The sequence below is a fragment of the Zootoca vivipara genome, chromosome 10 (genome assembly GCF_965207765.1).
Source record: "Zootoca vivipara chromosome 10, rZooViv2.hap1.1, whole genome shotgun sequence".
Classification (NCBI taxonomy): domain Eukaryota; kingdom Metazoa; phylum Chordata; class Lepidosauria; order Squamata; family Lacertidae; genus Zootoca; species Zootoca vivipara.
Window position 1 is genome coordinate 29,282,428 of NC_142593.1, and position 13,943 is coordinate 29,296,370.

The following is a 13,943-nucleotide window of genomic DNA, read 5'->3' on the forward strand; positions in this document are numbered from 1 at the left end:
AATTTCCAATGGCTCATTTGACTGATTTTCTTTCCCTAATGGCACAGTACTTTAACTACATTGTGGCCCAGTCCTGTTCATGTTTACTCAGAAGCAAGCCCCACCGAGCTTGTGGGGGGAACTGGTTGGGCAAACCCACAAGACAGTGTACATGGGGTTACACCCTTAGTTTATTGGCTTCAGGAGCCCCAAATAATGCCTATCAGAGGAAGTGCCGCACTTCCGTTTGCTTCTCACACAATCACAACTGTAGGGCCAACACACTTGTCCTTTCTGTTTGGGAAGATAACGGCACCAATTTTGACAAAAAATCTGCTGAATGCTGGGCAGATGAAAGCAATTACCCATGCCGCGTTCCGTTCTCTCTTTGTTGCCTAACAATAGCCATTCATTATTAAACATTGTGACAATTAGTGATAAAAGCATCGCCACATCATTCCAAGTACAAATGTGTTCACATGAGATAATGCATTATTTTGCGTTTTTGCATAATTTTTTGATAGATATTGGCTACAATCCTCCAGTTCTTGGCTCAGGAGGGTGTCCGGAGCCGGGTGCAAACATTCATGCACAAGTGGAGCCTCCCCTGCAGATAGCTTTACATTTCACTTCAAAGGAGCAAGCAAATCTATGCTCAGAAAGGTTGACACAGGGCCACCATGCGCAAACCACATCAAGCCTACATCAAATTTAAGTAGGAGCAAGCTGAAAGATGCATGGTTCCAGAGCAAGATTTCACTTGTAATTGGCCAGCGTACATGGTCAGTGTCTCCAGAGCTGTTCAGATAAACACTTACAACATCCACTGAACATTTAAGGGGCAGAATGGTATAGCACCCACTAACTGTGCTCTAGCCAACTGCATTCAGGGTTACTGGGAAAGGGCACTGGGGGGGGCATGTGTGACTAAGTGGGGAGGGGCATAGTTAACATTGTTGGGGTTGTGGCTTAAAGATATAGTCCTGCTCCACCAATTTACAGGTTCCTTGAACATGTTGGAGGGCATCTGAACAGTCCCTCTGTCTTCGCCTTTAGATGCAGGAAACTCCATCGCGCAGGCATTAAATCTCACTTTAATTTAGACATTTCACACAGCTATTGTATCAGACTGTTTCCTACCGTCAACATTTAATTTATAGTTCCCATTGAACTCATGCACCTGCTCTGGGAGATATTCAAAGAGCAAACGGCTCTCGGGGTGGCCCTGCGCATTCTGCAACTGCCAACCTGAACGAGTCTCTTTAATTGAAACGAGTGCTTTTGAATTCTTATCTTTCATTTACTCTCACGACACTGCTATAAGGTTTGTCAGGTTGAGGCTTTATTCAGAAGTAGAGCAGTGGGTGTGACAGAATAGTGCCATTGCTGACAGCGGTATCGACATACGTTTCTCCACACATACACACAACCCCGTCCCATAGCAGACTCTCATCAAATTGGTTTTGTCATACTGGTTTTCAGTGCACTTCAAGCTGAAATCCTCTGAAGAGGCAGGCAAAGAGTAATTCCACAGATGTAATTTCTGTTATGGAGCATGTTGGCTGTTGCCCGTGACACCACTGGAACACAGTAGTTTTACAGCTTTTGTGTCTGTGTGTGTGTGTACGCACACACACACATTTTTTTAAAGTAGCTATATAGATATAGGCATGTATGTTATTTTCCTAGGTGCCATTTTTCACTGAGCACACAGACCCTCTTTCCACCACAAATAGTCTACATCTGCTGTATTTTTTATTTTGTTTAAAAATAGCAAACCTTTCCCTCCATGAGCGCCCATCCCAACCCCTTTCCATTTGTATGGTTACTGAGCTTCTGAAGCAGGACTTGGGGATAGGGCTGTCATCATAAAAAGGGGGGGAATAACTTTTAAAATGTTGGAAGAACCCGAGATAATAACCCAGTTTAAAAGTCATGCCAAACCATCGCTTATGAACAAGGCCTGGGCTTGCATGCTTCCGCCTCACCTCTACTCCAAGTTCTGATGACTTTAAACTATGCTTTCTTGAAATACAACAAGCTGGAGGAAGAGAGGAGGGAAAGAGCCCACGAGTCCAAAGCTCGCTGGTGTTCTTTCATGTAACATTAAACCATAGTTTAGCATTACATCTGAACCACCAGAGAATTTTCTGAGAACTTTGTTGAGCAGGGATTTAAATCTCCCCCTCCCACATCCAGGTTAATCTTTTGAGTGCACTAGAGAGTGCAGAGTGCAGATTCCTCTCACTGTTCCTTACTTATCCAGGGAAAGTGTGGTCTGAGTTTTGACCTTTCTTAATTTGACACATCCTGGCTCGAACCTCTCCCCAAAGCGGCCACAGTGATTTGCAGTTCCGACAGGCATCAAGGCATTCACGAGGTCAAATGACCCAGCAGGGCAGAGGTGCAACACTAGCTTCCTAGTGGTGCCAGTCCCACATTCCCACAAGCGAGCCCACATAGCCTTGACCTCCCCACCGCATCGCCCCTTCTGCCGCTGCCAGGGAGCTAGCTGCAATGGAGCCACTTCTGCCTCTGTAAATAATCTCACCCCTCCCCTGCCCTCCTCACTTCCTGGCATGCCCCGGCCTTGGCCTCGAGTCTTTGAGCTGATGTTTTGTGTTACGTGTGCATTTCCGGTGCGCTCTGCCTCCTCAGTCTGTAACTGGGTTTCCTTTCCTCCTACAGAGCTTGCACTAGCACTCATTTATCTCAGAATGCAAATCTCTCCCTGCCTTCTACTCAAAGCCTCAACATCAAGTCAGAACCTGTTTCTCCTCCTAGAGACCGTACCACCACACCTTCGAGATACCCACAGCACACGCGCCACGAGGCGGGAAGATCCCCTGTTGACAGCTTGAGCAGTTGCAGTAGTTCGTATGACGGAAGCGATAGAGAGGATCACCGGAACGAATTCCACTCTCCCATTGGACTCACCAGACCTTCGCCGGACGAAAGGGAAAGCCCCTCTGTGAAACGCATGAGGCTGTCTGAAGGATGGGCAACATGATAACATTATTAGCTATTAGGGTTTTTTTTTCCTTGCAGTGTGTGTGTGTGTGCGTGCGTGTGCTATACCTTAATGGGAAAGAGGGCGGGCGGGAGGGGGTCGATATGCATTATATGTGCTGTGCGTGTGGGGGTGGGGGGGAAAGTCAGGTACTCTGTTTTGTAAAAGTACTTTTAAATTGCCTCAGTGATACCATATTAAAGATAAACAGCAATGCTGAGATAAGCTTCGCACTTGAGTTGTACAACAGAACACTTGTACAAAATAGGTTTTAAGGTTAACTTCTTTTCACTGTTGTGCTCCTTTGCAAAATGTATGTTACAATAGATAGTGTCATGTTGCAGGTTCAACGTTATTTACATGTAAATAGGTGGGGGGAAAGAGGGAAAAAAGGAAACGTTTTCGCCCAACAGTGGCAGATCTTTACTGAGAGAGAAAGCAGCTGTTATGCAACGTATAGAAAATGTACAGACCTTTTGGGAGACCCAGAAATTGGGTGACCAATTTAAAAAAAGAAAAAGGGTGGTCACCTAATATATCTGAAATGCACACAAATATGTTGGCGTATTATTGGAGTATGGCACTCAATTAAACGGATCGAAAACATTTAAAAGAGGACCATACTTGTAAAAAAAAAATATTAGTTTGAGGGCTAACCTATTTAATTTTTAAAATTCTGGGTCTGCATCACTTATTAAATAAAAATATAAAAATATGTAAATGACATTTTCCTTATTTTCATATTAAAAAGTAAGACAGAGTTTGCAAAGCATTGTGGCTTTTTGTAGTCTACTTAAGCCAAAATGTGTTTTTTCCCCTTCATAGCTTCGCCAATATTTTAAACATCCCTGAAAGAAACAAAAGGGGACTTTTTGTTTTTGTATAGAAAGCACTACCCTAAGCCATGAAGAACTCCATGCTTTGCTAACCAAGATAACTGTTTTCTCTTTGCAGAAGTTTTGTTTTTGAAATGTGTATTTCTAATTATATAAAATATTAAGAATCTTTTAAAAAAATCTGTGAAATTAACATGCTTGTGTATAGCTTTCTAATATATATAATAATTATGGTAATAGCAGAAGTTTTTTTGTTATCTTAATAGTGGGGGAATTATATTTGTGCAGTTGCACATTTAAGTAACTATTTTTTTCTCCTTTTGGTTTTTCTTTTAATCTGCATACATTTTACAGAATCAGTCAGCTGTTGAAGGCTAATCTGCAAAAGATTAGATTTCCACCCCTTCCTATAGCAGCCCATATAATTCTAATCCATCTGCCATCAGTTTTCTGATCCATTGTATATACTGATCAGCTCCATCCTACTGATCTACACATCTGAAGCCCTCTTCTTACTTTATTTATGTCTTGCGTAACTTGTGGCTTTCTGCAAATATTGATCACAACATGATCTGGCTCAGCTTGGCCTTCATTCCATAAATTCATCAAAATTGGCATCGTCATCAGATTTGCTCTGATTTGCAACCTGGAGGAAAAAAAGAAATGAAGTTTAGGGTAGCATCCTTCAAAGCATGGACATCCATGGTGGGAGGAGGCAAAGGAGGCAATAACTCACACACCCCCTCTGAAGAACCATAATATCCTGATCCTCAGCTTTTGGGGGTATTTTCTAAAGATTAAGTTTATAGCATTTTTAGGACCTGAGATAGGAGGCAAAATGAACAGGCACTGTTCTCTTTTTTGGTGAGAAACTAGCCTGCTCCGCATTTCATATGCTTTTCCATTGCCACTGCCCCCCTGGAAAAATTCCTTCAAAGTGAAGTGGAAGTAAATATAAAAATCCAATAACGAGTTACCTAAATAATTGGGGGGGGGTGCTATCCCAAGCGTAACTGTCTTTTAAACCCAAGGAAGGTTAAGTTACCTCAGAAATGTGATTTGGCATGCAAGTGTGGAATATCTCTTCCAGCTTAGACAAAAATAATGGAGGACAGGAACAGCAGCACACCAGTTCTAAAGCTCATTGCAAAGATGAGTTGATGGAACCCGAGGCCTGATTTATATATGCATATACATCTCTTGCAGCACAGTCTTCGGTGGAGATTACTCCCAGGTAAACGGGTATAGGGTGACAGTCTTGGTCATGCATCCTTATGGGGACTCAAAGCAGAATGGGTGAACCATCTGCAGTGAAAAGTATTGCTTTTGAGTTGGGATCTTTACTTAGTCTCGTGTTGCAATCAGAAAGTGGTGAGTGTGCAGGTCCGACCCAGCAACTCTTAGTGAGTAACAGGTGCTGACTGTTCCGTTCCAGAGCAGTCCTGTTTTGCACTGCCTTTGTCGCGAGCAGACAAGATGTCCTTAAGTTCCAATCAATTGCTGCGTCAGTTTCAGGCATCCCACAGTTTCATGACCATGCAAAAAGAATAGCCATGTTGTGCTATTTCCAAACCTTCATTTCACTATCACCCCAATATGGAGGAAAGCAACTGCGGTTGTCAAGCAGAAACATGTCCGACAGGGGAAAGGTGAAGGACCTCCTCGCCGCCCGCCATTTCTGTTCCGATGGCAGCCTCTTGAGGCTTATTTTCTTTAAAGAAAAAAAATTATAATGTTAGGAGGAACTTACACCTGTATGTAGCATCGAGTTTGTCCCTTATGAAATGACATGTTTTGTAAAGCAGAAATAGCCCTGCATGAAAGATAGTGTCATTCATTCAGAATGCATCTTTTCCTTCTCGTGTGGAACTTCAGTGGCAAGTGATTGGTAGTTACGGTAATTCATTTTCTTTCTTTAAAAAAAATACATTTTTTAAATCCTGAGACTGAGGCTTGTTAGGAATCCTGTCCCTCTATTCCCAGATGTGTGTGTGATGGTGAAGCTCTATGTAGCTTCTCGGTAGGGTAAGAAAGGCACTCTGCAAACAGGTCAAAACACCCTTTGTCTTCATCGCAACTTACCATGTTTGAGGCTTGAGATTGGACATTCCAAACAGGTCCTGCATATCAGCCTTGCTGAGCTCTGCAAGCGATGCAGCACATATTCTCAGTTGGGAAGGAGGAATACGAGTTAGAAAGCCAAGTAATGTAAATTTCTTGTACTTCAGTGACATAAGTCAGCTGGTGCCGCTGCTGTTCCTAAATTAGCCCTACCTCCCACATAGATATATTGCCAGTATAAAGAAGAGTGGAGAGAATGGAGGACCTCCTATCCTTTATTACCTGTTAATAAACACTCTTGCTGTGCACTGCTCATTAGTCAGCAATACTTTTTCAGTGTCACAAGCGAGAATTGCACTACCCATGTATGCAAAACATCCATCTTACATTGGACCAATGCTGATGTAGACTGATAGGTTTAGTAGACAGAGGTGAACTGTTATAAGCTTGGTTTACGCCACCCATCGCAAATAGTAACATGCTTTTGTTCACTCCTACCAACCCCCAATAATAAGCATGAACAACATAGGTGAAGCTTCCCATTTTTTCTCATATCATGAATGCTACTCCATACCTATTTGCAGGTATACATTTGTACCCGTGTCTCTGCCTACTACCACAGCTTGTAGCATTGCTGTTTGGGGTGATGAGCTGGTTCAACAATTGCTTGGTCCCATCCTAAGTATTTATTGGCTGGCACAGGAAATCTTAGGAGCATGCTGAGACCACATATTCCAAGCACAGAAAAACAGCTGATCATGCATCAGTCCTACAGGTGATTTACAAAAGATACGCAGGCATTAAAAGAAAGTGAGAATGGGGCAAATAATTGATTTTTTTCTCGAGATATCCGCCAAATTATATCCCTCACCTTGACATATACCAATAGTCACATTCTCCATTTGGGAACTTTCAACTTAGATGTGTCTTAAATATGCAAATATGTCACAATTGTACCTTGTCGTTGAAACAAAATGAGAGGGAGAGAGAAACAATATTTGGTTTTTCAGTATTGTTGGAAGTAATTTGTCAATGGGGCTGGTGGGGTCAGTCTTCTGAGTTTGAAGAATAGCCATATGAATAGTTTACCGTACAGCTGCCTCAGCTATACAACGGGGGGGGGGGGGGAATAACACTTGAGCTTCTGAAGAGAAGTGGGTGTGTGATGTTAACTTACCGCATTGTACCTTTGTGCAAGTAGGTAACAGTGTAAACAAGCTCATGCAACTAAGCTAGGCAATCTCTTGCAGTTAAAACCTTGGTTTTTATACAGCCACAGAACTGAATTGTGTGGAAATAGACCTGTTTTCCCTCCTCTTTCCTCTACTGAGCTAAAGTGAAGTATAGGGGCAAGAAGTAAGGGTTAATTCATAATTGTAAATGGAGTTAATTAATAAAGAAGCACAACTTTTAATTGTGATGTCGCTTTCTAGAAACTTTAGCTGTCTATCTTTAACTGTTCCTTTTATCTGTACCTTAACCATCTATTGCATTTGCAAAGCTACTTTTTGGGCTTATTGTGTGATTCCTTTATATTTAAGCAGTTTGGGGCAGCGCCCCAAGAATGGATTAAGATTTACTTCAACCCAGGCAGTACAAAGGTATAGGCAACATGAGATACTTTAAGAGGAATCTCCTCCCTTTCTTGCTGATCCTTATTTGGGAAAGCCTTGTCGATGACGTTATTAAACCTAATCGCTGGTGACAATGATATGATATACACAATCTGCACAAATTTGTATATTGTATCCATTGATGCCTTTCCCGGTGAAGTCTTTTTAATCATTTCAATGTTTTTTCAAAGTTGTTTTTTGTAACCAAATGGTTTCTATTTTCCCCGGAAGCGGAATTTAAAATTTTTTAATGATTAATATAAAGATATCTGCTGTTTCTCAGAGCTTTTTTCAGGCAAAGCTAAAAGCAAGAATAAAACAACTGCTACGCTGTTTGCAAGAATGTCAAGCACCCCTTTTTATTGTTTGCATTTGTCTTAGGCCCATCTTCCCTAGTAGACACAACATATGTGGTTTTTGTTTCCTTTCTCTTCTCCTTCCCCCAGAAGGCAAATGTCTTTGTTTCCCAAAAAGCCACTTGAAACCTCAATAAAGGCTGTTGCCTAAACACAGCATACTTCATCTGCTCCCGTTTTATGCCATCTGCAGTGACGTCCTCACTTCTGTGGCCTCCATTCCCTGGCATTACAGGTCCCGTGAAGGAGTGGTGGGACATTGGGGTCGGTTGAGAATGCTTCACTGTTACGCTAATCACAGGCTTTTGTGAATATACTTTAACCAAAGATGTGGAGCAATCCAAGTGTTGAGTTCCATACATCCTCTATCATGTTCCGTGCTGGATTATGAGCATAACCAGGTCATTTGGCTTCACCATCCCATCCCTGTTCATCCCTCAGACTGACCCATGCCTCAGTGTCATTCAAAGAGGTCAACCCCATTGCAGATGAAACTCCCAGCACCATTGCCCTCTGTGGAGCCACTGACCCCAGCTCACATTGCACCACAAAGCATTTGACTTGGATTGCTTCAGATGATTTGCTTCTGTTTTCTTTTCCTGGGGGTTTGTTTTGATTAAATCGGCGATAATTAAGAAATCATCCTGTAAATGGGGGCATACGAGCATTTTGCAAGAAATATTAAACTTAAGAGGCTCACAGCGGCATAAGCTGGACTTTGTCGCCACTAGATAACAAGACATTATAACCAAGTTAAAAAATCACATCTGTGAATCTCAAGGGACTTAATTCAGCTGTCTGTAGTGAACAATAAATAAATAAAAATGGGAAAATTTCAAATGTTTCTCCTGCTGGAAATAAGGTATAATTTGTATTTTGCAGCCGAATCAGTAAAGTTACTGGCTTTCTTAGTGATACAGTGTCTCTGGTGCATTTTTTAAAATAATCATAATAATATAATTATAATAATTAAATAATGCTCTGCTACTCAGTTAGACATTAATGTAAGCTCAAGTCCTGGATTCCCTGCCTAAAGCTTCCAGAGGTTTTCAACCTTTTCGAGTTGATGGTTCCCTTGACCATCTACATTATTTCTGCGGCTCCCCTGTAGGGAAGCGTGCTCCGAGTCTCAGAAGCTCAGTTATGTTGCCCCTTGCCTGCCAAGCTGTCAGCCCCTCACCCCTTTTTTTGACACCCTCTCTTGTGGAGGGTTTCAGCAGCCTCCTCTCCTCTCCCCTCTCCTCCAAGGCCACCTCAGCTCCCGGCAACCAGCACCCCCATGCCTCTGGAGGCATGATTTGCCTGGAGAACTTGTAGCCAAGGCCGCTGCAACAAACAGCTGTGCAAGCCTCTGGAAGCAGAGACTTGAGAGGGCATCAGAGGAGGGAGGGGAGGAATAGAGACCAATGCGGCCTGCAGCGCACCTGACCACCATTCAGAACCACTGGCTGCACCCACAACAGAAGAAATGGGATGATTGGACCATTAAGGACAAATGGTGCCCTGGAGATCATAAAGCTGGAGGGGAGGAATTGGCAGCCTTTGGGCATAGCTGCCAAGTTTTCCCTTTTCTTGCAAGGAAGCCTATTCAGCATAAGGGGAAATCCCTTTAAAAAAGGGATAACTTGGCAGCTATGTTTGGGTCACCTGTGGCTCTTAACTGAAGTTCATAAATCCATCTGCATGGAATTAGTTCACTTCCGGTTTTCTGCAAGTGTTTGTTCAGACCTGTTTTAGTGGAGGGCAGGAAAGCGGGGCAAAGCCAAAACAAGTGGAGGGAGGGGAAGCACAGGGAACAAGACAGAACACTATGCAGTGTTGCAATTTCCACCCACATTTGACTAGTTCAGCCTACCATGAGTTGACTTTTCTCGTAAATCAGTCTTTCATAGGAAAACAGTCCTGTCTTGAAGCTACAAGCAGGATCTTCAGATACGGATATGGCACTTAAAACACAGAAACTCATCAAAATATTTTATTGTTTTCAGGGTCGGGGAAAATTGGACCCCTAGATGTTGGACTACAGCTCCCATCATCCCTGATTGTTGGCCATGCTGGCTGGGGTTCATGGGAGATGTAGTCCAGCAACATATAGAGGGCCAAAGTTTTCCCCACCACCCGCTTCATATGCTCTATGCTATTGGAACGATGCAGAACACTTAACATTTCAGTAGGTTGGGTCAAGCCAAGAAGCGTCTAATATAGCAATGGTGAAGCCAAACAATCATGAATCTCTGCCTGGATGGGAGACCACTGAGGCCCCAAGTAAGCGGTTCTTGGCTGTCTTAAGGGGAAAGTAGGCTATAACAAGCATGGAAGATAGAATAAGAGGTGTCAATTTCCTGCAGATTCTTGGCAAAGCCTTCTTTCCTACTCTAGCACAATATGATTCCTGTGTTAAGCAGGTGGTTAGATGAGATGACCTACGAGACCCATTCCAGCTCAGTTGTTACTTTCATTCGAGATTCTTCTTTCCATTTCCCTCCCATACTGCTGAGCTCCCAAGAAAGGAGTTGGCAGCCGAGTCTTTCTGCAAATAACGTTTCTAGGGGCAGATTTGTCAATGCAAAATCTGTGGAGAACCGAGTGAAACACATACTTGTTTGTGCACTTTCTGTGCATCGTTGAACTCATCAGAATCCATAAGACACACCTTCCTGGATCTGACAAAAGGCCTTACTAGTCCAGCATTCTGTGTTCACTGGATACTCAGCAAGAAGCCCACCAACCACAGCACTCTTCCACTCGTCACCTGCAGCAACTGGTATTCAGAGGCAGTGACTCACAACATTGACTGAGCAAAAGTATGAAGTGGGCCCTCCTCCTTGAGGGTCCTACCCCTAGTATACCTTTTTCTTATTAAGGTCACAAAGAGGCGAGGGCAAACTCTGTGGCCTAGTAAGGCAATATGGCATTCACATACCCTTTCTCTGATGAAAATAGGGATGTCCTATATGACACCGGCCAACATTTCTTTGATGAAAGTAGGGACATTCTAAATCTAAGCCATCTAAGGAAAAGCGGGACATTCTGGGATCAATCAGAAACCAGGACAGCTTCTGTAAATCTCGGACTGCACTTGTAAAACAGGGATACCTGGAGGATTTTCATTCACAGCCAGATAGCAGAGGTCAGATATCCCTGCATATTCTCTTGCAGAGGTCCCTGAAATTATTATTATTATTATTATTATTATTATTATTATTATGTTATTAAATTGCTATACCGCCATTCATCCAAGGATCAGGGGGGCAGTTTACAATCTAAAAAACACAAAATAGCATAGTAATAAACAAAAACAATTCCATTTTTGTGTTGCTGCCAATCAGATCTTTCCTGGTGGAGGCACACAAACAAGGGCCTCAGATTATGATCACAGGGTCTTAGTCAGTTCATGTGAGGAGAAGCAGTCCTTGAGGTATTGCAGTCCTGAGACGTTTAAGGCAGGGGTCCCCAAACTAAGGCCCGGGGGCCGGATGCGGCCCAATCGCCTTCTAAATCCGGCCTGCAGACGGTCCGGGAATCAGCATGTTTTTACATGAGTAGAATGTGTCCTTTTATTTAAAATGCATCTCTGGGTTATTTGTGGGGCCTGTCTGGTGTTTTTACATGAGTAGAATGTGCCCTTTTATTTAAAATGCATCTCTGGGTTATTTGTGAGGCATAGGAATTCGTTCATTTTTTAAAAAAAATATATAGTCCGGCCCCCCACAAGGTCTGAGGGACAGTGGACTGGCCCCCTGTTGAAAAAGTTTGCTGACCCCTGGTTTAAGGCTTTATAGGTCAAAAGCAGCACTTTGAATTGCAGTCAGGTCAGGATTGACATTCAGTGCTCAAATTGTCTTACCCTGGTGACCAACTTGTCCACTGAATTCTGCAACAGCTTAAATTTCTGAACCATCTTCAGAGGCAGCCCCATGTAAAATGTGTTATAGTAACCTAACCTAGATGATACCAGAGCATAGACAACAAAAGTTAGGCTATGCTTGTGCAGATAGGGGCACAGCCACCAGCCAAAGCTGATGGAAAGCACTCCATGCAATTGAGGCCACCTGAGCCTCAAGCGACAGCAATGGATCCCAAAGCACCACCCCACCTCCCATCCAGCCAGTCTAGGGAACCGCCTACTAATGGTGCCTCAGCCTTATCTGGATTGAGCTTTGTTCAGTTTATTGGTTGCCATCCAATCCATTACTGGACTGGCACATCCACTGCCACACCTGCAGATGTAAAAGAGAAATACAGCTGTGTGTCATCAGCATATTGCTGACAGTGTACTCCAAAACTCCAGATGACTCCACTCAGCAGTTTCATGTAGATGCCAAACACCATGGGGGATAAAATCAGACCCTGAGGAACCCCACATTGAAGACTCCACAGGGCCAAAGAGCATTCCCCAAGCATCATCCTCTGGAAACCACCATCCAAGTAGGACCAGAACCACAGCAAAAGGGTTCCACCCACCTGCAACTCGGACAGCTGCTCCATTGATATTGAAACCCGCTGAGAGGTAAACAAGAACATTTCCTCTGTCTCTTTCCCAACAGGTCATCATACAAGGCAACCAAAGCAGCTTCTGTGCCAAAACCAGACCTAAACCCCAATAGAAGTGGATCTAGAAAATCAGTTCCCTCCAAGAGCACCTGGATCTGGTCTTGACTTTTCTTTGCCTTTTCCAATTCCTCCCCTGCTCTGCCACTGATATCAGGGGGGGTGGATTTCACTACATGCCCAACATCTGATTAGGGAGGCTGTACGGCTTCTTTCTTTCCCTCCCCATTTTGTAACTACACTCCTTTTTTGTAATTAAAGACCTCGTCCTTTTCTTTGTTGAAATCACACTCCTTTCATTACATTTGTTAAATTACGCTGGGTATCTCACAGTCACGTAATCTGTGGGGGTTAGTGGGGCATCTTGGCGGGTGAATGACAGATGGAAGCTGCCAGGAGTGGCCATTGTGGTCGGCTCACCTGCTGCCACCGCCATTCACTTTGGAATGAATAGAAATTGAATGGGCCACGTTCATTTAGAAATAAATGCACATCCCTAGATCTGTCTTTTTTTCAACCTGGTCTGACATACTTGCATTGGGTAAATCGAGGAAGTGGCAAACCATGATGGAGAAACAGGCGTGGGCATATGGCAAAGCAGTTATATGACAGGTTCACCATCTGCTTAAGCTTATAGAAACCAGCAGAATCAAGCCCTAAAGCTTTTTTCTGAGCGGTTCCAATTTAGACTGCAGGGATGTGTGTGTTGCATATTTGGGAGCGGAAAGCATATCGGGAGAGATCATTTGAAGACTTGATATACATCTTCCACCCTCAACACACAGAGACATTTATGGGCCCTTTAAAAAGTGCAGGGTCCATCAGCAGTTCTTACATGGCCAAAGTAATGTTTAAACCAAGGGTGGGGAATGAGTAGCGTACTAGATGCAGTTGGACTACATCTCCCATAGTCCTTGAGCATTTGCAATGCTGGCTGGAGCTGGTGGGAACTGGAGTCTAGCAACATTGTTATGGAGCCAGCCGGTCAGTAAATCACACAGCTCAAAGCTGGAGTTAACTCTTTATTAGCAAAAATTTGGTCTTCACAGACTTAGCTGAGTTCCAGGCCTAATGAGCACGGCAGCTTATGCCCTCCACACAATCAGTCCCCAACTCCTGACAGCCATCTCCTACATGTCTCCTCCTCTCCAGGGCTTCTTCCAAGCTATAGGAGACTGTGCCTGCATGCAACTTGACTTTGCTCCTCCCTTTTCATGTCTGGTTCTGGGAGTCAAGGGGGAGGGGAGTCTGTTGTAGCAGGAGGGGAAAGACACACCCTTGACTCTTCACCAGCCAGACTCATCTCTGCCTCTTCACCTCCCTCCTCCCACTCACCTGCTTCAGCTTCTGCCTCCGATTCTTGACTTCTCTCTGCCATAGACTCTCCCAGCTCACTAAGCCCTGTGAAGGGGTCTTCAGCTTCTGGCACCTTCTCTTCTCCCTCTCCTCCCTCTGACCACTTATTCTTGCCCCACCACCACTCCCTGGGCTCTGAGCCTTCTTCCGTTGGGGGTTCCCCAGCTCATCCTTCCCACCA

General features: G+C 43.8%; 1 protein-coding gene across 20 annotated transcripts in view; it reads left to right on the plus strand.

Moving 5' to 3' along the window:
- The window catches only part of MEF2C (myocyte enhancer factor 2C), a 170,104-nt gene extending 161,334 nt beyond the window's left edge, over positions 1-8,770 (plus strand). For 18 of the 20 annotated variants that reach the window (XM_088653047.1, XM_088653049.1, XM_088653048.1 and 15 more), the window contains one exon: positions 2,668-8,770. In XM_088653047.1, coding sequence (XP_088509173.1) covers positions 2,668-2,989 — 322 coding nt within the window. In that variant the 3' untranslated portion in view covers positions 2,990-8,770. The remainder of the gene's footprint in view (positions 1-2,667) is intronic. The other 2 variants (XM_035099852.3, XM_035099853.3) reach the window with 1 other exon arrangement.
- The last annotated feature ends 5,173 nt before the right edge of the window (positions 8,771-13,943 follow it).